Here is a 26759-nt window from a genome sequence, read left to right on the forward strand (position 1 = left end):
TCTTAATCCCCCCCCCCCCCATTGGGAGCCCAACGTCCTCACTGACACACCAGTCCAGTTCCCGACTCTAATACCATCTGTAGCATACCGGGCCAACCATACTAGATATTGTCCACTTTGTCCACACACCTAGACTTACGGTTTTAAAATGGGTTTGGTAGAGAAGGTATCCAGTCCCTTATAAGGCAACTTTTGTTCCCCTCCCCAACCGATGTGGGATCTCAGACAGGGTAGATGAGATTTTCCAATACATCCCTTGAGACTTAACCAGTGCGCCACAACCTAAGCGGTTGTGATTCCTATGTTCGATTCAAAGTCCCAAGGATTAGATCAATATTGAATCAGTAAATGCTCTCTCTTTCTTTTATAGAATTATGAACATAGGTTTTCTTCGGTATTTTCTGTTCTTTTAATTGTTTTTCTTCGTATATTAAATAGTAAGTACTCAATCCGCGAGTGTATTTGCTTCTTTATCACCCAAAAACCGAACAAAAAGCAATCTTCCTATTCTGGGTACAAGAAAATTACAGCAAAAATTACGATTTTCATGTTTTTCCCATTGCTATCCATGATCATATGCCCCAACAGTGATCAAGAAATGCAAATCACCGAAAATTTTGATACCTTTAATTACTCAAATGTCAAATTTACACAGAAAAAGCAGGTTTACCCAAGAAATCACCATAAAATTTCAGCATCAAGTAGCTTGGCAAACATAAGATTATAGAAAGAATATAACCGAAAATCTTGATCAAACTAGCAATTATGTAAATGTACATAATTGTAACCAGATTGTAGTAAAAGGCCATTCAAGTTTGGCTGAGAATGATTGTCCTTTGACTAAGAGTGGCTGTACCTTAGCAAAAAGCTGTTAATAACAAGTGGAGGTACTCAAATAGATTCCTTTCCAAACTCTCAAATCAAATGGGGCTTCCTAGAAAGGTTAATGTCCTTGATGCATGTGATCCTATGCCTCCCCGTGCATGATGTTTGTAACACCCAAAGCCTAAAGTATCAGGTTGACCCAATAATTTCGAATCCAACTTAAAACCATGACAAAAATTATTGATATCCCACAATTTGAGGCTTACAAGGAGCTCACAAATCTCATTTTCTATCCATGTGGAATGAGTTGTAACAATGTTAGGAGTAAAGGGTCATCTGCAAAGGCTCCTAAGACCATATATATGAAGTAAAACAACCACAAATGGACTCTGCTCATCAATGATACAAGTAATGCTTAATACAACTAAACTCTGGCTTCTAGGGTCACTTTAATTGTTGGTCTATGGTAGGCTAAGGGCCCATCATAGTGGACAAGGCACAAGTCCAATTGAAACAGTCTGAAAGGCCCAAAAGCTAGACCATTGCAGAATAAGGGCATTCTTAGAGGCAGATAAGCCACAAAGGAACCAACGCCAAAAAGTCAATGGACCTAACAGACTCTGAGAAATCTATATTTTTTATTATTACTAGTAGAAAACAAATGAATGCCCTCATCAATCTACAGTTGTGATTCCTATGTTTTTTTGGGTAACCATGGGTTTCCGAGTCTGCTTACATGCACCGAAAATCCTCGGCGACCACAATGGCATGGAGTCATCGCAGGTGGACCTCCATCTGGATTCGAACCAAGTGGTTGTGATTCTTTTGTTTGATTTGAAGTCTCAAGGATTAGGTCAATATTGAATCTATAAATGCTCTCTCTTTCTTTTACAGGATTATGAACATAGGTTTTTTTTGGTATTTTCTGTTCTTCTTCTTGTTTTGCTTCATAATATTAAACAGTAAGTACTCAATCCGTGAGTGTAGTTGCTTCATTATCACCAAAAAAAAAGGAACTAATAACCAATCTTTCAATTCAGGGTAAAAGAGAATCAGAGCAAAGGTTACAATTTTCATGTTTTGCCCATTGATATCCATGATCATCTGCCTCAACGATGATCTAGAAATGCAAATTACCGGAACTTTTGATACCTTCAATAACTCTAATATCAAATTTACACAGAAAGCAGGTTTACCCAAGAAATCACCATAAAATTTCAACATCAGGTAACTTGGTATACATAAGATTATACAAAGAATATAACCGAAAATCTTGATCAAACTAGCAATTATGAAAATGTACATACCTCTTTTGATCAAATAGATGTGCCCACTAATCAGATTCAAACCTTAATTTCTCAGCCATAAATGATCGAACAGGTGAAGTGCGTTGTTTCAAAATCAGAACCCTCAAAACCCTTTAGCCCCACCACCCTCTTCCAATTCATCACCAGATTTCTTCTCAGCCATGGATAAACAGTACTTGGCAATTTCTCTAAACCTAGGAACACTTCTCAAATCAACCTTAGTTCCATCTCTTAGAGTGATGATTACATCACCCCATTCACCAATAAATCTCGGAACAACTTGAACATCTTTGACAACTTTATACGAGAAATCACTCCTGTCCTGACCCGTTAACCCGGATATCACAGTGACCCGCAAATTTGTGAATCGGTATCGCAAGAAAAAACCTCTGAGAACTGCTGCCAGAGTGAGTGGCAGCCATACGAGAGTGAAACCCAGAAGAAGATTTGCTACAAGGTCACCGTAGTGTGCTCCGCCATCGAAGAAGATGGTTTCTTGGGTGGGTTTGGTGGTGGCAGTGGTGGTTGAGATGGGTTTGTTGGTTGGGGAAGAAACGTGAAGTTTGGTGGCTAGTCTGATGGTTTTAAGGGAATCGGGTTTTGTGAAGGAGGACAGGGTGGAACGGAGGGTTTGATGGGTGGTGGTAGGGGATAGGAGGCGGGGGATGGTGGTGGCAGTGGCGGCCGTTGCCATGATGGTGGTGGTTTTATCCGTTACAAGATTGGAAGGTTAGTTTTGAAGAGTTTGAAGCTGGGAGAGGATGGTAATGAGGGACCACGTGGCAACTCGTACGCCAATTAAAGCCAGGGAAACTGAATTGGATCAGTTTTAGGACCAACAAAAAAAAATGCATCTTCACCATCGATCAAATAAATCAGAAAAGTGAAAACTACAAAAATAGTCCTTTCAACCGATTAACTTCCGGTCATTTCTCTCGTAAAATTTCAAAAAAATTATTAATTTATTACATCCAAAAGTAACCATTTCTCAACTTACGAAAGAACGGTGATAAGTTAAAAAACGTAGACCCACTTGCGGAACTCTCATTCAAACTTCGCTTGCAGAACCACCTCAAATGCATGCCCACCTCACACAACTTGTTTCTATTTTATTTTTGGCCGTCTACAGGTTGACAATGATTACTTGCAGAGATGGTGATTTTTTTGAAAAAGTGGGAGAAAAATAACTAAGAGGTAAATTTGATCGGTTGAAATGACTATTTATGTCATTTTCCTATCAAAAGAAGAATGTGAATTTAATTTAATTAAATTTAAAATATGCAAAATATTATGTATGGACTGATTGATTGGTTTTTTATTAAGTCATGTATGAATAAAACTATTTGTGTAGATTAATCTATCTGTATAGATTTTGAGGATTTGATTTGAGAGAGTTTTTCATAGATGGAAGGAGCATGCTTTTTATTTGAGAAAGACAAGTTAGGAAAAAAAAAACTTGTTTTTCTGCATAAAGCTCTCATAATAGTTTACTGAATAAATCACTTTCTATATCAATAAGCCACTTACCGAACAATCATGTATAGCTGCCGAATAAGCAATAAGTCTCATTAAGATCATTAAGCTGCTAACAAACAACGTAAAATGAATAGAATCGTCCGGTTCACCATTAATGTATAAATAATTTGTTAAAAGCTTTAACTGAATACCGTTTATTATTAAAACAATGATTTAGTGAAAAGGTAAGGTTTAAGGAAAGGGTAGAGAGGTTATTTCCGTGACGAAAACCACGGGTATATTTAACAATGATTACCTGGTTGCAAGACCTTGGTTAGCGGTTGATCAAAGACCAACTTGACCAGTTTCGGATGGCTCTTTTGTTGCATATCAGCCTCCTCCTGGTCATGAGCTGAATCCAACAAGATCAAATAATCTTAACAAAATTCAGAGTAAGAGAAGATGAATAGTTAATGTTGATTATATAGGTTACATGATGATCAAAAAATGCCCAAAAAACGTTGATCGATTATCCTAAGCTAAACTACGCTTTCTGACTATAAATGATATACAGTACTCGTATGTGTAAAGTACAAACGCACGTATAAAAAAAGAACTCATCTCGACATCAAATCCGCAGCAGCGTGTTGTTCATGGTGAAAGTTGAAAAATGGCTGCGAAAACCTTGTACGTTCTGGTCGTGCCAGGCTAATAATGTACAAGTTGGTAGGTGTTGATGGGAAGGGAGGAGGACGTCACCCGAAATGAAAACCTGTCGGTTTGTAAGGATTGGACGAGAGAGTTGGAAGCTTTATAGCGGCAAAGACACCAGCAGCAAGGGCACTTAACGAAGCAAGAACAAATGCTGGTACGTTCCCTCCACCAAATAAAGCGTCCCACGGGCCAGCACCAAGTGAAACAACCATCTGTACATCGAAACGATGGGAGATTTAACACAAACTGGGTCACCACCCTTACCTTACCAGGTAAGATTCTCGGTCATCCAAATATCATAGTATAAGCATCTCTTAACCGGTGAGAGCTAACCGGGTAAGTGAGGTTAGCAAAGTGGTACGGTAAGGTGGGTGGTGCTTACCGGGTAAGAGCGAAAATTGTTTACCAACATCCTCTGACCAATAAAATTGTAGCAAACCAACTAGAGATGCACATGGATGCCCCTTTCCAAGCCCGTTTTTAGTAAGAAAAAGAAGCTCGGGCCAGGCCGGGCTTTGGGTGTTAAAATAGGCAAAATGGGATTTTTCAGGCCGGACTTTAACTGGGCCTTGAATTTTTTTTTTTGGCCTGATCGGGCTTTAAGCCTAGTCTCGAACTTACTAGGCACAGGTTTTTTGTACCGAATGTTTTGGGCATTCTAGGTCCAGGCTTTGTACAGAATCTTTGGGGGGTTTTGTGCATCTCTAAAACCGACTACACATCTACCGTATGAATGACAACTCCTATGTACACCCAAGACGTTGGTAGATGCTTTTTTGGCAATTAAGTGGTTTGTTTCATGATGTCCACAAAGAACAAACCTCTATTCAGAAGTAAGAGAATAAGCAATGCCTCTTTAAACTTATGCAAAGGATATATGCAATTTATAGCACATGTAGCTGCGAAAAGAAAACAACCAATAAGGAACGATGAAACTACCTGAGGTATAACAATTGCAAGATTTAGTACTCCAATCGCCAATCCTGTACGCAACAAAAAAACAAGTAGAATAAGCACACGTTAAGTTGTCTTAACAGATAATAACGGGAGGAAAAACGAGACAATCTACAGAAAGATTCAGCACAAACCTTGGCCACCTCCTGTATCAGCGGTCAATTCTGCCGTGACAGAGAAGGGAACACTATAAGTGATCTACAACAGACACAATTTGACACATATCAGAAACTTGTGCAGTGGAATTGTGAAGAAAAACTGAAGCAGCACATTCAGGTGTGTATCAATATTGAATAAAAATCTGGATTGTGTTCGGAACACTTATCGAAAGCAATATTTCAACCCACTCAACCCTAAGGTTACACGAAATTTGCTTTGGGATAATCCAAATTCTCATTCAAGTTTGCTTGTGTTTAGCATATCCAGAACCAGATAGAGAATACCCTTTCATCGGTAGTTATTATAGCAGTTATGGACAGTAACCAACAGTTATGAACATCCAGGTCAATTTCGGTGAGGCAACGAAATTAGAACACCAGAAACCTCACCTAAATGAGCATGCCAAAGTGATAGGTAACCTAACTGATCACTGAGAAGTGATAGGCACTGATTTAGGTGAGCACCGAAATCCTTTGACATGCCTATGGCAAAATGGAGGCTCCTATCTGAAATCATGCAAGCTGAAATTTCCTTAGGCAAAATATTTCGGTGTTCTCCCTTCCATGCATATGTTTGGGTTTCGGGGTGCTGCCCGAACCTCGCAAGGGGGCGCAACCCCCTTGACACCATAAAAGTTTAAAATGGCTTATACAAGCGTGAACTCCACACCACCTCACTTGCTTTGAAAGCTTAACTATAAACCTTTTCTATCCCAAGTAAATTCCAACTACACCAAAATGCTTGATGACTCTAAAATCACTGACAATTTCACTATAAGCGAAATCTCCAAGACATTACAGATATAGAAAAGATGAGCCTAAGACGTGGATTGGATTCATTTGTGATATTGGAGTACTTACAGCAAGGGGAAGGCCAAGAATCGCAAAAACAACCAAGGACGCATTCTTGATTGACTCGTTTTCTCCAACTATGTGTTCGTTTCCTTGAGATTGTCTGACAGAAATTAAGGTAATGATAGCAGTGCCTGCCATGCAGGCAAACACAACAAAGTTGCTCAATGCCCACACTAATCTTGACCCGAGCCATTGACACATTGGTTCAATGAGGAAAGAACTGATACCAAGAACAACCTGCCCCAAGATATTTGCATAATATGGTGAGACATAGTGGTAAAAGAATGACAAAAAAGAAGTCCTTGAAAAAATTGCAGCAGTGATTAAGACCTAAAATGCACCAATTGGACTTAATTAAACAGTTTAAGATCTCGATTTCAAAATTTGAATCGGTAGCTATCTAGAAAAAGCAAGACCGTTGATGCTCAATTTTGCGTTCTTACTGAATTCAATAGCAAACCAAATGCACCTTCTCTGACACCTTGATCATAAGCTCGAATTTCAGCAGCATCCCCTTTTGGGTTGCCATGATAAACCTCCCTTCCCATCCAATCCGTATCAAAAAGGAAAAAGGGAAACCACGACAACTGCACAAGTGAATGTAGAGGAAATAAGATAAGAAAATAGTATACATAATTAACACACCAACAGAATCTAGCTTACAGGCATCAGACTCACCCATGTAAGAGCCATCACAATAAGCACCGAATGCATCCCTACTGGTAAATGGCGTAAGCTGGTCAACAAGTTGACCAAGACTGCTCCAGGACTATCGTTAAAAGTTTCAACTTGATCTTCCTCAACTCTAGTGTTTATATCTGTTGTACTTGTATTCATATTAAAAGCACCCTCAGCTGGTTTGCCAACTTTGTGATCAACCAAATTTGACAGAGCTTTTGATTCTGAATTATGGGACCCAGCCTGCTGAGAGTCATCCAAAAGAGGAGCAGAGTCCGATATTCTGTGATGCTGCTTTGGTGCTAATGGGACCTCCTTTGCAAAGTAGAGTGTCATCAACGTGCAGAAAGTAAGAAAAATCTGTGAACACACCAGCAATATGTTAATATGTTGCATATCATGTGTTCATGTAGTTATCGCAAAAATATACTAGGAATGAACACAGCCCAACTAAATCCCAATAACATCATCCACATAATATATTATAGCAACATCTAGAAGGCTTTTCATCTGTCAATTTATTGACATTTATTAAATTCACTACAATTTTCCAGTTCAGCCAAACTAGAAGCAGAACACTAGAGGATCACAAATATCAACAAAGCCTGTTTCTAACCAACTATAACTTAATAAGAGAAGATAACAGAAACAACTCCCTGGTCAATGAAAACTGCAAGAGTTGACTTGCCACATAATTTAAGTAAATTGTATGAACATTTGTCGAATATCTAAAATACCCTTTAATATTAGATAGAATACAGGAATATTCAAAATAAATACCATAAATTTACTTGTAATTATGACAATAGACAAACATGTAATTGTAATATGAAACCCTTCCCAAAAAGAAATATGGCAATTGTCATGGGACAACCCATAGAAGGAAATGCTGGACTTTCATGGGATAGAGGGAGTATAACTCTTATAAAGACACAGGTCTAAAACAAGATTACTCATATTTTTACAGCACCCAATGATAACGGGAACCATGTATAATTGATGGGAAAGCTAATTTCTAAATTAAAAGCATATAGCCAAGTCCCAAGGCACGTCTTTTACAGATGCACCAACTATTATTGAAAACTCACCACTGCAACTAAAAAAGCTGCCTTCAAATTTCCACATGCCTCACAACAAGCTCTACTTGTCAAGAAAGGAAACCACCTGCCATGGAGAGTGTCGATCAGCAAAAAGTTTAGAAAATAAAAATCAATATGAAGTGAAAAATGACTGTTCCTGAACAGGTGTCTAAATTTATTAGACGCAATGACCACAGTTCAACTAACAAAATCAATTGCCATTGAACCTTTTTATTCCGGTTTCCATACACTATATAAAAGGGATGGTTTCACATAGATGTTTCACTGTGTTCCAATAGTTGTTTATAGATGCTTTACCTGTGCCAATTTCCACTAGAACCAGATAAAAACCCTAAAATGTTTCCAATCGCCATCCACGAGCAAAATATAGCATTTGCTGAGTTTCTCTGATCAGGACCTATCCAATAAATTTTAATCTTAGCATTTCTATAAACTTAAACATGATAAGGTGAAACTATTCAACAGACGATTCTAAAAAATATAGCTACTGATCCTATCAAGATCTCACAAAAGGAAACTTGGGCACCAACCTGCTAAATCAGCCAGGAGAGCTCGAGCAGGACCCTACAATTGTTAAAATCGTTAATTGGACATATATGTGATAACTTAAAACACCCTAGTCAAGTTATAACTTATAAACAGACAAAACGTGTTTAAAAATCCTTACCTGAACAGTGTTATTAGCAAGATCCAGCATCCAGAAACCTATGATGAAGACAAAAGCTGCCCTTGTCCGTGTACCTTTGAATGTGCTGCATTATGTAACTAGATCATACAACTAACTATAATGAAATATAAAGAAGGATATAAAGAAGCAAGCAGAAACCTGCAATGTTCTTTTGTATCTCCAATCAAGTATCCAATGTCTGCAGAAAACCCGATAGTTATCACCTAAAGTGCAAAATGTAGTTTAGCGGATCCAAAATATGTTAAAGAAAAAAAATCTAAAAACACAGATTTGTGGTAATGTAATAATGCTCACAGCAATTGATATCATGAGAGATCCAACCAAAATAAATGGTCGTCTTCTACCATATTTTGAAGAGCATCTATCACTCCAAATACCAACACAAGGTTGAACCTGAAAGACATAGAATAATATGAGGTTAATTAACAAAAAGGATCAGTAACCACCACCTACTCATCCATGCAAGCAAAAAAGAAAAAAGAAAATGCCTGGAATAACTCATGAATTCTAGTCAAACTTGCATAAAATACTAACAGAAAAGCAAGCACAGGAACCTTAAAATTTCTTTGCCTAATCTGAACCCAATTTCAATTTCCTGTCGACGACCTAAACAAAAATGTCGTAGACCACACATCGGTTGTTTGTTAAGGCTGGTGCTTTTGGTCCCTAAATCAACCTGCCCCACTTTATATTTCATCTCTCTCTCTTTCATGTACAAACATCCATGGCATCTTCTCACAACAGTATGCCAGCATCTCTTCCTTTTCTTGTTTTGTTCTTTTCTTTCATTCCCTTAATAATAAATTTCAAGACAAACGGAGAAGACAAAATAGTATCATTCAATTGGTAGCACCATCTTCATGCAGCTATTCAACTTCGATTAATTGCATAATGATATACAGGCCACCAGAAGTACAAAACTTGCAGATTATACAGAATCACAGTTAGATTTGAGCATATGATCCTGCTTATATGCATGTATATGTTTGGTGTCTACACATCGAAGGTGGCAAGAATTTATTAAATACCTATTGCTATGTACACTATGGAGGAAAAACCATTCGAGAATTTCTAATGTATCAAAAGATTCTCCTTGTTCAAACTCAGGTTTATTTTGTTGCTCCTCTTTCTCAACTTGGTATTCCTAAAATACATTGATGAAAAGGGATATACCCATAAAGCATTATTTTCCCTCCTCAAATTAACCTTCTCTATAATATTCAATTCAATGCAGGTTCTAAGATCCATACTCTCCTCGGACTTCTGATCCTCCTAATAAAGTAGTGCTTACATACTTAAATGCAAACAAACTCACAAAAAGGAGGTAAAAACAAAGAAGTAAGCTAATTGTACAAGAGCACCTAGAGACCTCACAAAAATTTAAGTGGAATCAACAACAGGCAATACAAGATCAATTGGGGTATCAATACTAATCACTTTATAATGAACTGCAATGGTCAAGACCTCTTATAACCACCAAAGAAGGGACATGGAAAATAATTGTTATAACAATGAGTGCAGCATAAATGCAAATGCCAGGGTAGATGTGTGGCCACACAAAAATGCAGCAGTTGCCAAAGTAAGCAAGTGCAGCGATAATGTTACATTTACTTGTAGATCATTTATAGGCCACCAAATGTTAACAAAATGAACTTCATAGATACAGAGCAGTAGGATAATTCTGAACTCTAAACAATTAGTACTGCGACTTACCACAAGACCTGTAATAGGACCACAAAGCCAGATAAACGAAGAGAATGCATGCCCTATTCCAAGTGTCTGCATCCAACAAAAAGCCAGAGTCAATAAAAACTTTAACCACCAGAATAAAATAACTGATAACTGATAACGATGGAAATCATCCCAAAAACAGGTCTTCCTGTAAGCAATTGCTGATGTACCTATTACCATAGATATATGTGGTTTCACGTGGTAATATACCCATTACCACTAACATTGCATAAGAGTAACCCATGTTGCAAATGTGGTTTTCTCCTTTAAAATTTTATGTATCATGTTAATGGTATACCATTTCAGGAATAAAATTACTTTATATCCTAGTACACATATGCATACAGATGTGCACAAAATCAATAACTAGCCTCAACAAACATATACTCACCAACTTCTGGATTTTGTCACATTTATAGTCAGCATAATAAGGGGTAAGGCATGGAGCAACTAGTGAGGTTATTCCCTCCCAGGGTTATGGGTTCAAGTAAACAACCTGTTAACAAAATGCAAGAGAAAAACCATGCACGATAACTTCTCTCCCCAGCAGTGTTATTTCAGGCACGAGACGCATCAAGCCACAATGGTCTCACAAGGGTATGGAATCAAGGCAAGACACAAGCATCCTTTGTTGAGATGCATGGCATGCATAGAAACAAACAATAAAATACATAAACAGAAGAATCACTAAAAAAGAGGCATATATATTTCAAATATTGAATTTATTAAAGCATCATTAATATTGGTTAACCTCAAGATTAACAACATATCATAAAATATCAGTCACTCAATTAAAATATCACTCGCACTGTTCTTTTGGTGATTTTATCTATTAGTCAAATATAAGACGCCCCTCCATTATTAGTGTTTTTCAATAATGACTAATGAGTATAAAGGTTTATGTATTGAAACTTTGCCAAAAAGGGAATTTGGTATTTAGTCGGAGATATCCCAAAAGAAAATGATTGTGTTTATTAAGTGACAAAAGAGTACAAATTAACAATCTAATATTTACATCAACACCAGTTCACCTCGTTGCCATTCCACTAACATTTAATAGACATTGATTATAGAATAGCCCATTAACATCAAGATGAACACACATAGGCACCTACATTTCACCAATATCAAGCTCATACACAAAATCACAAAAGAACATGCGAGAAGCCAGGACACAAAATGACAGAAAAAGTGAAGGGATATGCAAGGTAGAGCAAGGGACCTATTACCGATTGTTCAATCTTTTCTTTTCTTCTTGCACATGGCATTTTGCTATATCAGTTAAAACTATGTTTAATGGTCTCTGCTATTATTTAGTTCTTTTGAAGCAGATACAACATTTGCAAAAGATATCTTATTTCAAATAAAAAGGTGAAATACAAAATATTTTATGATTCAATTCAAGGGTTAAAAAATCAACTTGGGCCTCAGAGGCCAAGGCATGCCTCAGCAACACCATGAGCCTTATCTTTTTCAAAAAAAGCACCATGGGCCTTAGACAGGGCAAGGACCCAAAGTTGCAGGTCAATAAGATTTGTGCCTTGTCCCCCTTGAGCGACTATGCTCCCAATCGGCACAAAGCCTAGGAGCCTTAATGCATCAGGGTGTCCCTTTTTACGTCCAACATGATTCTCTCATATGATTGCTTCAATAAGCCATTGCAGAAACACCCAGTTAGGAACTATAGGAAGCAAATGCAAAATTCAACTTCTATTTGAAAGTAATTCGTTATTATTAGCCACCTTCATAGTGGGACATGCTTCAAGCATCCAACTTTACACTAAGCAATTCCACTTGAAGATACACTCTAAGTGCACAAAGAAAAGATAAGTTACACATAATAGCAAGATCTCATCTCTCACACGCTAAGATTTGGACGAGAGAAAGGGGTGTGATGTATGTGTGTATGCACCTAATTTCCATTAGCATTGTGGCAGCGCATATGTCAGGCATAACATGTTGTCTCCCTAAGAGTTTTTACTTCCATAAGTAAATAGTTTTCTAAGTTCCAATTCGGATATCATGTTGTCAGGCACAACATGTTGTCTTCCTACAGGTATATGCCAAGCTTCTATTTCCTAACTCGAATATCAAATACCCAAGTTCCAATTGGCATCTATTTCCAACCAATCTTATCTCGTAAGTTATCATGAATAGCGAATTTATCAAGCATGTACTATCAAAAAACAGCAGCTTAAGCATAGAAAATAAGAAATTAAAATCTGCAACGCGTAGCCTAAAGAGTTTCCAACCCAAATCTTTATTCAGACAGTTACTTTCATTTCTCAATCAGGAAAGGATCAGGGAAATTAGAATCCTCCACCTACAAGGTATCACCACCAAAGGAACCTAATCACCGAACATAATATTTGAACAAACTGCACTTGCTTCAAAAGTCGACATCCCTAAGACTCAAACAGGCAAATAAACGCATAGACAGATCCATATATATATAATATCACATATTCACTAAGACTTGCTATTAAGAAGTTCAAATTTAAAGAGACAAAACCTGGATATAAGGAGTAAGAAGCGATAGCTGCAAGGCCCAACCAAATTGAACACCAGCAGCCACAGTACAACTCAAAACCAACGTAATCAAACTACAATTCTCCGTCGGCGATCCTTGCGGTGAAGAAGAAGAATAACCGGAGGCATTTCCATTAGAAAATCTATCGGATTTATCGGGTTCGATGCGTCGATTAGGTTCTTCATCAAAACTCATCATCTCAACCTCCGCATCGGCATTATGCTTGAGGTTTTTGTAAGGAACACGGATTGACACCGAATCCATAACCTCAAATTCACAGAGTTCACAGTCGCATACACAAATCAGACATTACACATTAAGATCTGGAGTTGATTTGATGAATTGAAACCTGAGAATTTAGGTTGACTTTTAGCAGCGATGAAGACGTAGAGTTTAGACGAAGTGACCGACACTCAAAGACGGTCAAATTTGGCCGGAGGGATATGTTGTAAGTTTGGATCGGCGAAAAGTGAAGTATGATGTCGGCATCGCCGTTGATTAGTCTCGTTCGAGTGGGCCCCCACGTAGGATTCCATTTATTTTTCCCTGCTTTTTTTTCATATAAAATAAATGTTAACTTTTTCCATTTCCAGATAATTTTTTTCTTTAACAACAAATTTATAAGGATGTATTTGTGTATCTTTTAATAGTTTTATTAAAAAATAGTTTTTTGAATCGTTAAAAGGTAAATCTTGTTTGATAAAAAAATTTATTTTTTAATGATTTTAAAATCCTTTAAATGATTTTGAATCATGTGTTTCCTTTAACCATTCAGCACCCTAATTTCGTTGTAAATAATTACCAAATAATTATATTTTATTTTGTACTATATCATGAGAATCATTTAATCATTTTGTACCAAATAATTCAGCAACTGTCAAACAACCTTTTAGGTTTTTATAACCCTTCAAAACAAAGAATTATATTTTATTTGTATGACTTTTATGACTCTTCACAACAAATGCTCAAAAGTTAAAAAATTGATGTTCGATCTTTAACGGAATTTTTATTTTAAAGACTACAACATAAATTATGGAGTAAATTACGTTTTTAGTCTTTTGTGGTTTTGAAATTACCATTTTTATCACTATGGTTTATAATTTATTGTATTTTCTGTTTTTATAATTAAAACTTATATTATGGTTTATAATTCATTTCTATTTTAGTCCTTCATACTTCAAAATAGCATTTTGATCTTAGGAGTGAAAATAGAAATAAATTGTAAACCATATGAATTGAAAATCTAAATTTCAAAATCACAAGAATGAAATTCACAATGTGTAACAAACCTTAAGGAAGAAAAACGTAATTTATTTTATTATTAAAATATTTAATACTTTTAATAATATATTATTTCTGTTTTTTTATACGTTTAATTTTAAAATAAATTCTCTTTGACAAGTAATTATTTTTTCAGAATTCTTTAAATTTGAATAATTTTATCATTTCTTTCTTACTTTTTTCATTTTAGAGAAATTGTATTAAAATAAAAAAAATCCTCAAAATCTCTGTTTTAAAGAATATGTTGAAGATGTTCTGACTAAACAAAATAGGTCAAGAAATCATATAACAACTCGTTCAACATAAACTTTATTATATATAATTTTAAAAATTGCAAAGTAAATTTATTTTTATTCATTTCATTTTAGGCAATAAATTACTTAAAAACATGAGAAATTATGATATTGCTTTAAGTAGTTGACATGATAACTAACATACACCCGAAAAACCGTCTGAAGATTTATATGTAAATATATTATAACATCGTAAATCATTGTTTATTGATACACATTACTTAAAATTTAAGGTTATAGTTAAATTGTATGTAAGTACAATTTATTAAAGTTTCATATTTTGAATCTATGTAACTAAAAATAGATAAACATAATCAAACAAGAATAAATATTTCATTTTAAGTATATAAAAAGTTAATATATAATTAGGATAATCATTGAGTCATAACAACATATAAACATAATCAAATAAAAATAAACATCTAATTTTAAATAGTTAATTTGATATTAATATCTATACCTTTTTCAATTTTTAAGATATCTTTATGTTTATTTTTTATTCAAAAATAAGAACGTTATCGTCTTTTCAAAACCACATTAAATTGTTTTATAACATCAGCAAACACAAAATATAAAACAAAATATTAAAACCAAAATGTATCTTGTTATATTGCGTAATTACCGTTATAATATATACCTTCACTATCTTTTATTACTTTCTCTTTTTACCTTTTAAGATTTTCAAATAAAGAATAAGAGTAAAGTACAAATTTGGTCCCTATGTTTTATTGAAAATAACAGTTTTCATCTTTGTAGTTTCAAAATTACAAGATCGTCGTCATGGTTGGTAAAAACGTCCCGATTTGACCCCTCCTTCTAATGACCATTAAAAGTTCGTTAAATGAAGAGCACTTTTGTCTTTTTAACAACTTTGTTGTCTTTTAACCTATCAAAACCGATTTTATAATTTGGTCTATGGTTTTTGATAAGGTAAATGACAAAAAAGATTGATAAAAAAACAAAAAAATACCCCCAATTTAACGAACTTTTTAACAGTCTTTAAAAAGAGGTACCAATTACGGACATTTCTATAAACCCTGATGACCATCTTGTAATTTTAAAACTACAAGAACAAAAAGCCTTGTTTTTAACAAATCATAGGGACCAAATTTATAGTTTGCTCAAGGAATCATGAACAAAAATGGTGGTCCAGCTCAAAAGTAGTGTGTAAAATGGGGCAAGGATCCCGAGTGTAAAGCATTGATTTACAAAGCAAGAAAGAGGTGAATATAGGAAGTACGAAACCACACGGTATTGAAAAGGAAAACCTTTATTGGCTACAAACCATAAAACCTACATATGACAGCTATACATACTACAAGCCTTCAAATTTGGGTTATATCATACCGGCACTGATGCATCGGATTCTATCAGAATCCAGACTTCACCTTCGATCAACACAATTTATCTGCTGATTAAGAAACCAATAATTTTAATTATTGTTTCATTTGCTAATACCATGAGATCCGAGATCCGCAGCAGCTTTCGCAGCTCGGTTTAGAGCATCAGACATCCAAAGAGCACCTTTCGAGAAGTAACTGCTGTTAACCACAGTAGTAGCGGCAGCTGCTGCTGTTCTTCCAGTAGCCGATACAACTGATTTGGTGGTGTCGGATATGTGGTACCTTTGGTCTACTGATCGAACCGCTTCAACTCCAGCAAACACCTTGTCGGTCAACCCAATTCTTTCACTCAACTCGGCAACTTTGGCAGCCGCACTGGCGGAAACTTGATGTGACTCATCGAATGCTTGGGCTTTGCCTAGTGCGTCTTTGCCCAGAATATAGCCTTTGGCTAACATGGTCTTGACCACGTCTTGAGCCAGAGTCACCGCTTCCCCAGCTGTGTATGCATATTGGTTTGCTTGTGGCGACACCTAATATGAATGGATTGAATAATTTCAGAGTTGTTTCGTTTGACCAAAGAGTCCAGTTGGAACACTAATATTTAGGGTGCATCTTTGCTACACTGAACAAGTCAGGACTTACATTGTTTCATATTTGACATAACTTTTATGTGGAACAAAGTGGAACACGCATGTTCCACCCTCACCCCAAGGAACAACATGGAACAAGGCGGAATAGACCTATAATACGCCTCCCTCTTTACATTTTATTCATTCTTTAAATTTTATTTATTGTATATTATACTCTTTAAACTTTCACTTTACTCTCCTCAAAATATTAATTTCATACGGTTTTTATATTTTGGTTAACTGACGTAATTTATTAAATATTGATAACAATAAAATAATGTGCCAAAGGGCCTTTGGCCTAGCGGTATTGTAGTCCTTGGCCTCCTAGGAGGTCAAGGGTTCAAACCTCACCAACGGCGAGGAGAGTGTGTGAGTTTATTTGTTGCATTTGCCGTATATAAATATTATATACTTCAAAAAAAATGTAGAAAACAAATAACAATTGGAAATTATATAATCTTTTGTTTTGGTGTCATTTTAATCGTGATGATGAAAACTTTCTAATGATATATTTTGTCATAAAAATATTTATTTTATTATAAATTAATCGAAATATATAAAAGATATAAACAATTAATTAAGAATAAATTGGTCATTTTATTTGTTCCGTCATGTCCAGTTCTGTCTTACCAAACGCTAAACAGTTGTTTTTTCCTGTCTTGCATGTCTTGGTACCAAACGCACCCTTAAGATCGTAAAATTTCTCTTCTTTTTTTACCGTATCTCTCATTAAAAATCGAGGCTAGTAGTTTTTCATTCACTCATAAGAGAGAGAGAGGGAGAGAGAGATGCATTACATTTGAACTACTCCCATCGTCAGGTGACCATGAAGGTCTATTCCAAAACTCTGATTCATCTACATCCTGGCCCCATCGCGTAATGCATACAGTCTGATCCAAAAGTGTGGCTCCCTGGAAGAGTTTGAACAGAATAACATTAAGCATTCCAATTTTAACGGGAGGTAATTATAAATGGAAAAGAAGACGGTGAAGGACCAGTGCAAGCAAGGGACTTTTTGGTTGGTTTTCCATTAAGTTCTATATGGATAAAGTAGTCTGTGTGGATTAATTTGTTTATATAGGATGAAAGATTTTTGTTTGGGAGGGTTTTTTTTATAGATGAAAGGAGCATGTTTTTTAATTGGGAGATGCAAGTTTGGAAAAAACTTGGCTTTCTGCATAAAGCTCCCCCTAGAAACTTACTGAATAAGCCATTTTCTATATCGTTAAGCCACTACCAAGTAGTCATGTATATCTGACCGAATAAGCTGCGAGTCTCATTAAGCGGTCCAGAGAAACCTTAGGTAAATGAACAAGAATAAGTGGTCCGGTCCAAAGGAACATGTCATGTCACCATCAGGAACATTGCTCACGTAAAAGTAAAGCAGCTACATCGAGATGAGTATATCAAGCAGCTGAAGAGTAGTTCAGCTACAATTCTAAATATGGAGGACATTGAGCATTGGATAAAGTGATTTCCTGGAGAATTTGTTCCCAAGTAGTGGTGTCTGAAGCAGAGATCCAGTTAAAATTGAAAGATCTTGCCAAATCTCTTGTGCAATTGATCTTACATAGATATGCATATATAGTGCACTGTCACTCCATTTAAGCACTAAAACTAAAAAGAAAATAGAAACAAAAATCTCTAATTGCGGGGAAACAGTTGCAAGCGAGCATATTGCAACCATATGAGAATAACTTACACTGAGCAAGACAGCTGTTTCTAGAGCATAAGCATCCTTAAATGTCACATAAGCTGTACATGCATACTCACCAGCCCTGTTTATTAAATAAAAAATACCTCTAATCAGGACAGCAGTGAGTAATTACAGTTATAAAAGTTAATCCAGGAAAGCAAATTGAAAATCGCAATTAATAAGACAGAACTAGGATCAAGTTCTCCACAATAAAAACAAAAAAGTTAGACAACGGTTCAACACTTGCAAAACAAGAAGAAAATGCCTTGGGACAAAAAAGGGATTAAACCCAAAGGATTAATAATCTCCGGTTACCCCAGCTGGATCAATGATGAAGACGTTTTTATCAAAAGCACTTTTAAGCCCACACATCCCATTGACAGACTTCCACATATCTCATTTGCAAGAATCTTACTTTGGTGGAAGTATTGTTCTCTCAAAACGTTCTCTTTTACCATTATCTTGCTTCTACCATTACTCTGTGTGGACCACTTTTTCTCATTTCTTTAAGGGTGCATTTGGTATGCAGACAGGACAGGACAGGTGTTCAGCGTTTGGTAAGACATAACAGGACCGGACAGAACAGGTTAAAATGACCAATTTACCCCCAGTGAGCTGTTTAGTATTTTTTCACTAAATAATCGAAACAAATCGATTGAAAACAGCAATCGATCCAAACAACAAACATAAATCAGTAGCAAAATCGATTGAAAACAGGCAATCGATACAAAATCAATACAAAACAGCAATCGATACAGCAATCGAGTAGAAATAGCAAACAGATGCTAAACGATAATTTACGAGAGTGAACCAAGAAACTGAGAACACGAAGCTTACAATTGGGTACCCAAACCAACATCTAAAATCCTTCAACATGAACTCATCAAAGATCCAAACAACTATACTCGATATAGCATAAATCAAAGTCAGTAACCTCTACCCACTTGTTCACATAAATCAACCTCCCATTCCAATTTCCACATAAACAATAAATCAGAATCAAAGTTCAAAAAAAGAAAAAACAGAGTCACGGAACACAGATGCAGAGATGCCTACCTGAATGAAATAAGGTGATCGCCGATTAGAGTTAGATAAACCTCCCATTCCACTTGTTCACATAAATCAACCTCCCATTCCACTTGTTCACATAAATCGAGAAAGGATCGTCAAAAAAAATGGAGAATTGGAGAGGTTAGGGTTTGGTTTAAAATTTGCGAAAACAGCAAACAAAATGCAAAATCGAGTAGAAACAGCAGTCGATACTGTCGAGTAGAAACAGCAAACATATATACTGTCGAGTTCTTCTACGAGTTTTCCTAAATCGAGTATAAACAGAAAACTGTTGAGCGGACTATGAAGGAGAGGAGAGATCGATTACCTAAGAATATGGAGAAAGGAGACGGTGGAAGCGATGGAGGAGAGGAGAGACCGATTGATGAAGGAGACGGTGGAAGCGATGGAGGCGACGCTGTGAAGGGGAAGAAGGCACAGTATGCGTATCAGGTTTTTGAGGGTAAAGTGGTAAATTTTTTCTTGTTCTATTTAGTTCCAGGGGGTAAAGGGTGGACTACCGTGTCCCACCCTTGTTCTAGTTAGTTCTAGTCAGTCCCATATAAAGCCACACCAAACATAGGACAATTGTGTTTTGTCCTGTCCTGTCCCACCCTGTCCAACGTACCAAACACACCCTAACTGTTATCTTGTTCTCTGTTCACTTGATTAGGGAGAAATCTTCATCAATTTAGTACCACTTTGGGTTTCTAATACAATAGGGAGAAATCTTCATCATTTTCTTTTCTGTACCAATTAGGGAGAAATCTTCATCGTTTTCTGGGACCTCAGTCCTTTTGGAGAAGCCAAAGCAAATAACCTATCAGATCCAGCTGCATGCCTTTCTTAGCAAGAGTGATACTTCTATCAGCTTGTGTTGAATCATGCCATTTCCTCTTATTCTACTCCCTTGAAACCAGTGTAGGCTGAGGCAATCAGCGACACATCCTGTCCTCTCCAAATAGAACATACTTGATCTATTTGGATGAGGATGTATTTCGTTTTGCATTTCTCTGATCATCCTCACAGTTGGTGGAAATGCTGCCTTTGAAGTGCTCTGAATCCTCTATGTTTCCAAGAGAGAATTCTCTTCTCCAGGAGTACCATAGCAACACCTGAAGCTACTACATTAATGATAGCTGTCTCCCTGTTCTATTCTCTGAACTTTTTAGACCACTTCTCTACGAGTCTACGGGAGTTTTCTACCAAATCATTGGCAATTTCCTTGTTTCATCGCACTATTAAAAAATTATAGACAGCAAACTGCATTATTTCTTTTATATCTATAAAGAATCATGGATAGGGAACAGACTTCAAGATCTTGGTATTCTAAAAGACTTCCAAAACTGGATTGGCATACCTTTTCTTCAATACAAATTGTTCTTTTATACCTGATAATGAAATTCATATATCCTCCATTTATTCATCATCAATAGCCTTCTTGGAGCATTAACAGTTAGGCAAGGACAATCTATAAGGTAATGTACATGTAAGGATATGAACAATGTTATCTTAACCTTCAGCATCTAAGATGCAAAGTGCGTGGCAACTGTACAAATTCAGGGGGTACTAGGTTGGAGGTATTAGGGGGTGGGGAATGAGGATGAGAATGTTGCTCGGTTCAATACAATGCAATGAATAGTTACTTAAAAGTCGGTAATCACCCATACCCCAGTAAACTGGGGGATGAATTTTCATTCCCTGGTTTCTTTTATTTTCTCGACTTTTCGCCCTCTTCTTTTGTTGCCTCCTTCTCCATCGCCTTAATCGACCCCTAACAGCCAACCTCCTGCTCCGTCGCTCCACCTTCCCTCGAGCCCAAATTGCCAACCTCCTGCTCAACAGCTTCCGTCCAGTCTCCGTGCTGCTCTTACCTACTCTCATCGTTCCACCTTCCCTCGATACCTAATTGCCGACCTCCTACTCAACAGATTCCTTCACGTGCTGATCGCCGACTAGGCGACTACCTCCCCTAAGCACCAACCTCCTGCTCAACAGCTTCCCTCAAGCCCTAACCGCCGGTCACTAGATCCTCCACCATCCTAGGATTACCAATGAAACAGAATACGCTTTCCCATCCCATCCCCCATCATATCCATTCTCATTCCGGTGAAATAAACCAAGCACCCCCTTATATTCCACCTTTGATTTCAACACTTTTCAACCCTACAATATTTCAGTGTTTGCAGCAAGTGTTTTGTAATTGGGAGACTACAAGTATTTATGTATTCGCTTGAGAATGGGGAAACTTGAACACGCAGGAACAAAATAAAATCAACAAAAACTTACCAACGAAGTCTCAACTATTATTATGTTAAGAGAAAACATTTTATTTTATTTGACAAGTAACTGTCAGTAAAAATATAAATAATTTGTAAAATGATGATAGGGTTGCATAATGATAACTCAAGGAAATAAGGGGACAACCGCATCTCCCATACACAAGTACATTACCAATCAAATATAAAATTCACTGATTCCATAAATTTCAAAGGGATGTCACAATCCAAAATCACCTGACGATATCAACATGTTCGATCGTGCCACAAAAAGCAAAGAAAGTGTAGACATCTTGCTCTGTTGCCTTAGGGGACAGGCCTGTAACTTCGACAATATGTTCTAGAGTCATATCCGAATCTGCCAAATAGGAAATACATGTACATAATCAGCCAACAACATATGTCAACTAGTTAATTCAATACTACAAGGAATACAACTAAGAAACACCAAGTACTCTTAAATAGTCACGGACAAGAGTTGTAGAAGTTATCAGCAGGGTTTTGCCGGGATTAATATGACGCAACCTTGAAAAACGCTAGTTAAATGTATCAAAAGGTTGAGAGTTGGCTTGAGATAGATATATTGCCCATGACGAGAATACGATAAGGCGAAAAACAATCATCACGACAAGTCTTTTATACCAAGATAACATGAAACAGAAGAAATCATAAAACCCTGATAATCAACTAAGAAAGGATTCTAAAAGAGAAGATACTGCAAATCACTCTAACTACACTAATCAAAATACCATTAAACTCACCAATGACCAAGGTACAAGTTCTGAAACTCCTAAAGTAATAAAGGTATACCTGCTAGCATGCTCTATATAAAACTCATGAAACTCCAAATATGTGAATTCTCAAATTCAGGAAGCAGCTGAAGTTAAATAAACATTCACGAGCACAAATAGTGTACCATGTCAACTCTGCATCTTAGAACAGGAGTGAAGGACAAGTAGTATTTGCTTATCTATCGCCTTTCAAACAACCAATCAACAACTGATCGGTTCTCATACCCAAGTTTTACTGTATCTATGATCACATAATGCATAACCCCAAAACTAGGTTAAGCCTTTGATCGTCGATGGAAACAACAAAATACTTTATATAAAACGATTGAAACAAAAGGGAACAGTCACGACCTAATTTACTATCTTCACGAAACTGTTCTTCGCAGTTAAATTTCTGAAAATTGAAAGCTTGCAAACCCTAACTAATAACACGGATTATATTGGATCCGACACAAAGACTACCAATTTCAACTTAATTTGGTAATCGATAGAAGTTGAACAGATCTATAGAAAATCATTCAGAACCATCCACCAATCATATTCAATAACAAACATGAACAGAACGAACCTACAGATTAACAAAAGACTGTATTGGATAACAAAAAAAACACATCGATCGAGTAGAGAACTAATTGATCCAACCGTAACGTACCACTTATCTTTCAGTGATAGGGCGAGATCTTGAGAGAGAGTGAAGTCCCTGCACCCAAAAAAATTAAGAACAGTACTTTACAGACCTCAATATTGATAAAGTTGTTCCAGATGCTACGTAAGAGGCGTTGTGATTTTATTAGTGGTGTAGTGATGTATTTTAAGTTAATTCAAAGTAATCTATTTTTAAAAAATTTATTTTGTTATTTAAGATGTAAGTTTTAAACATTTAATTATTTGGATAATCGGTTGAAGATTAATTTTAGATTAAAAAAAATCCATGTCACTAACCACATCAGTAAATAATACTAAGTTGGATATCACGTCACTTGTCACATCATCAAGATAACCGGTTAATGCTTCAACTGATTACCCGGGTACTTACAAGTTTAAAACTTTACATCTTAGATATTAAAATGAAAGTTTTAAAGTAAGTTACCCAAAATAAAATCAAGTTAAAGTACGCTAGTTTTTAATGCAATTTACCATTTATTATTCTAATGGTATATGTATTTTACGTAAGAAATAGCATTTAAGGCTGCATTTTAAACAAAAAGTATAACTTTCTAGAAATAGCAGATAATTTGTGAAGTTTCTTATAATAATTTCACCCTCTTTGAATTCTTGTATAAAAAAATATTGGTTCTTACCTTAAAGTTTGTGTGAAATAACAATTTGCTAGTTTATGTATTCTTGTTCCCTATTATATCCAATATAGTAATTGGGTACGGTTCCACTGATAATGAAAATTATGGTCACAAGGGTGAGAATGATCTTTCATCCTTAGATCAAAATTTTCAATTGAAGATCAACAATAATGAGATCCACAATTCATATGATGGAGGTGAGATTAAAAGTGATCAAAGGTTCAGATCAGAACTACTATCGTGGAATTTTATGTAACTTAATAATTTGATGAATTGAAAATAATTTGGCAAAAAAGGATAAAAGATTAATAGAAGTTCAACATTTTTTATACGTATTTGGTTGAATTTGATGGTAGTATTAATGGCGATATGGATGACGATGGCATGCACTGTATTAATTAGTGTTGAAAGATTGTCTCATATGGATGACGATGGCATGCACCGTATTAATCAGTGTTGATAAATCACATAAAAATATCATACGTTATCATATTCTCCATGTTGTGATTCTAATATAAAAACAAATATACATATAAAAATCGTTTAAAAGAAGCATGATAACATAATCATTGAATATAATATATAATTCTCATGTCATATCAGCCCATTTCATCTGAGATTCTTATGAAGCGATAGCAGTCACTAATTAACAGATCTAGCTAATACAGGTGTGAAATATATCAAACGTACCAATCTCAACCACACGATTCACGTACTTTCATTGGCACAGATGCCTCGTCCAACAATGACTGGCATCGTGATGCCGTTCCACGTGCATAAGATTACACATTTCCATGGAATCACTTTTAAGACATCCTTTTAAGGATTCCAATCTAGAAAGATTCTTGGAATATGAGTGAAGGTGATCTTTCTAAAGCTCTTGATCAGAGAAGCATGATTATCACGTTGTGTAAAATGATTCGAGTTATAACATATTTTGCATTAAATAAAACAATACGCACAAATGTATATGTAGGAGGTTTTAGATACAGACTATGTAATTCTTATAAATCGTATGAATCAATCTTAACCGTTCATCTAGTCTAATGAATATATGATATCATAAATGTTTTAACTGTTTCATAATATAAAGCGTTGATCATAGTTAATGAATCCTAATCATCTTTCAAAAATACTATATCATAATAAATGAATCATATCATTTTCATTAATATCTTAATTGATTAGTTTGCATCTTAAACTACGTGTCACTATGTATATATATATATATATATATATATATATATGTGTGTGTGTGTGTGTATAACATGTTAATCATTTGAAACTCTAAAATTTATGAGATCCGTAAGATTTTCTATCTTAATCTTAAGATTTTGTTTCACATGAATTTTTTTCAAGTATAGTATTTTATATATCTATATATATTTGTTTTCATATCATGTGTTTGTTACATATGATTCGGTTCATAATGTGAAACTTTTTTTACATGAATTTTTTGTTTTACAAACACAAAAAAAAAAGGGTCGCATAATACATGTGAAACAAATATATATTAATCAATATATTAAATATTATATTTAGATAGAAAAAAATTATATCAAATGGTACATGATGTACTTATTCTCAAAGACCTTGCAATTTAGGGAGTTGTCGATAAAAGGTCCCTTATAACATATATATCTCAAATAAAACTAAAATAATGCAATAAAATCACCTTAACCATATAAGACGGTTGCTAAGTCATTCATTAGTTGTCAACTATATTTAAAGCGTTGTTTGACAGTTGCTGAATGATTTGGTGCAGAATAATTAAAAGACTTTCATGATATAATACAAAAGGAAATATAATTGTTTGGTAATTATTTACAATGAAATTAGGGCACTGAATGGTTAAAGAAGATCCAAGATACAAAATCATTCATAGGGTTTTAGAACCATTAAGAGACATATTTTTTTTTGTCAAACAAGATTCCTCTCTTAATGAAACTATTAAGAAGTAAACAAACAACCATAATAAATTTTGAAACGATAATTTAAAATGTGTGGGATAAATAAACCTACATAACACAAAACAAAACAGTTATTCAATAAATATATGGTTATGAAACTGAATTAAAGCATATATTTTAGAACGTAAAAAAGACAGGTATCATATAATTAATTGTTCATTAATTGCTTAATTAATTAAGAAGTAATAAGTAATTAATGGGTTACATAAATAAGCTCCTAATAATGTCTGCTTCAGCACTGTTGGTGTCTGTAGATTGCAAAAGCTCTGATAGTCTTTCACTTAAATCATCCACTTCTCTGTGTAAGCTTCTTATATAATTGCATGTCTCCTGCAACACTCTTGAAGCTGATACCTACACCCATAATTAATTATAACTTTTATTAATTATTAATTAATTAAATTACATTAATCAAATCAATTCTTTAATTATCATTAAATACATTCTTTGTTTTTTAAATAGCAAGAAAAAGAGAGAGTGTTTGTGCAACCAATACAACCCAATAATTTGAAATATTTATGGAAATGATGAGAATTCATTTATTATGACTCAAATATTTATGAAAGATGAATAATGTTCATTAATTATAATCAATATTTTATATTATGAAATAATCAAAATTTCTATGAAATTACATATTCATCGAATTAAATGGACGGTTGAGATTGAATTGTATTGATTGTACAAATGTAAAGTGTTGTATAATAACTCACCTTTCTCTCTCTCTCTCTCTCTCTCTATATATATATATATATATATATATATAGTGTTGGGTTCACATGACACTCGTGAAATCACAAAATAATACTGAAACTGCACAACGATTCATTTTGAATGTATGAAAAACAAGAAACCTCAAATATTAACACTATATAAAAGTTTACCTTCACAAATCTTCACGGTGTTTTATTATGAAAGTTATGTGTTATTTAAGTCGTCTCACCAATTTTCTAAGTATAAATATATATATTATATATATAGAGGAGTGATCATATGAAAACCGCCCTCATTTGTGTAAACCGTGCAAACCACCTTCATCTGTCGATTTCATTGTTTAATCTTATGAAATTTTTTCATGAACTTGTTTAATCTTGTGAAATTGTTTCATATAATACTTTTTTTGATGAAGTT

At 35.2% G+C, this 26759-nt stretch overlaps 4 protein-coding genes across 7 annotated transcripts in view; all 4 read right to left on the reverse strand.

Annotated features, from left to right (window-relative positions):
- Positions 1-1942: 1942 nt before the first annotated feature.
- Positions 1943-2841, reverse strand: LOC112525161. The gene has a single exon (XM_025135146.1). It carries the CDS (start codon positions 2824-2826, stop codon positions 2236-2238), a length of 591 nt encoding a protein of 196 aa, XP_024990914.1. The 5' UTR covers positions 2827-2841; the 3' UTR covers positions 1943-2235.
- A 1187-nt stretch (positions 2842-4028) lies between these two features.
- LOC112524222 (sucrose transport protein SUC3) lies at positions 4029-13456 on the reverse strand. 3 transcript variants are annotated; one of them, XM_025133955.1, is made up of 14 exons: positions 12978-13456; positions 10448-10513; positions 9029-9127; positions 8873-8937; positions 8714-8798; positions 8577-8610; positions 8344-8443; positions 8035-8110; positions 6947-7306; positions 6712-6855; positions 6275-6505; positions 5390-5453; positions 5241-5284; positions 4029-4513 (listed from the first exon to the last, which is right to left on the reverse strand). In XM_025133955.1, the coding sequence occupies exons 1-14, from the start codon at positions 13257-13259 to the stop codon at positions 4343-4345; spliced, it is 1821 nt and encodes a 606-aa protein (XP_024989723.1). In that variant the 5' UTR covers positions 13260-13456; the 3' UTR covers positions 4029-4342. The 3 variants fall into 3 exon arrangements, with proteins under 3 accessions (XP_024989723.1, XP_024989725.1, XP_024989724.1); XM_025133957.1 differs by lacking the exon at positions 12978-13456 and adding an exon at positions 10962-12966; XM_025133956.1 differs by lacking the exon at positions 4029-4513 and having other exon boundaries at positions 5257-5284; positions 5390-5419.
- A 2293-nt stretch (positions 13457-15749) lies between these two features.
- Positions 15750-23120, reverse strand: LOC112525394 (binding partner of ACD11 1). 2 transcript variants are annotated; one of them, XM_025135511.1, is made up of 5 exons: positions 23013-23120; positions 21807-21927; positions 18247-18322; positions 17342-17455; positions 15750-16445 (listed from the first exon to the last, which is right to left on the reverse strand). In XM_025135511.1, the coding sequence occupies exons 2-5, from the start codon at positions 21917-21919 to the stop codon at positions 16014-16016; spliced, it is 735 nt and encodes a 244-aa protein (XP_024991279.1). In that variant the 5' UTR covers positions 21920-21927; positions 23013-23120; the 3' UTR covers positions 15750-16013. The 2 variants fall into 2 exon arrangements, with proteins under 2 accessions (XP_024991279.1, XP_024991280.1); XM_025135512.1 differs by lacking the exon at positions 23013-23120 and adding an exon at positions 22331-22461.
- A 2566-nt stretch (positions 23121-25686) lies between these two features.
- Positions 25687-26759, reverse strand: part of LOC112525431 (transcription factor PRE6-like) — a 2168-nt gene continuing 1095 nt past the window's right edge. The window contains exon 2 of the mRNA XM_025135558.1: positions 25687-25982. Coding sequence (XP_024991326.1) covers positions 25830-25982 — 153 coding nt within the window. The 3' untranslated portion in view covers positions 25687-25829. The remainder of the gene's footprint in view (positions 25983-26759) is intronic.

This window comes from Cynara cardunculus, assembly GCF_001531365.2.
Source record: "Cynara cardunculus var. scolymus isolate 2C chromosome LG 13, CcrdV1, whole genome shotgun sequence".
Classification (NCBI taxonomy): Eukaryota; Viridiplantae; Streptophyta; class Magnoliopsida; order Asterales; family Asteraceae; genus Cynara; species Cynara cardunculus.

Bases quoted from the DNA above. Each gene is read 5' to 3' on its own strand.
- LOC112525161 (XM_025135146.1), bottom strand. From the start codon at position 2,826: ATGGCAACGGCCGCCACTGCCACCACCATCCCCCGCCTCCTATCCCCT.
- LOC112524222 (XM_025133955.1), bottom strand. From the start codon at position 13,259: ATGGATTCGGTGTCAATCCGTGTTCCTTACAAAAACCTCAAGCATAAT. The intron at 6,506-6,711 runs GTAAGAACGCAA...ATCTTGGGGCAG, and splicing joins TTGGTTTGCTATTGAATTCA to GTTGTTCTTGGTATCAGTTC. The intron at 5,454-6,274 runs GTAAGTACTCCA...TGTCTGTTGTAG, and splicing joins TTCTTGGCCTTCCCCTTGCT to ATCACTTATAGTGTTCCCTT.
- LOC112525394 (XM_025135511.1), bottom strand. From the start codon at position 21,919: ATGACTCTAGAACATATTGTCGAAGTTACAGGCCTGTCCCCTAAGGCA. The intron at 17,456-18,246 runs GTAAGTTATTCT...AAACTCTTCCAG, and splicing joins AAACAGCTGTCTTGCTCAGT to GGAGCCACACTTTTGGATCA. The intron at 16,446-17,341 runs GTAATGCATCTC...CATTCATATTAG, and splicing joins ACGATGGGAGTAGTTCAAAT to GTGTCGCCACAAGCAAACCA.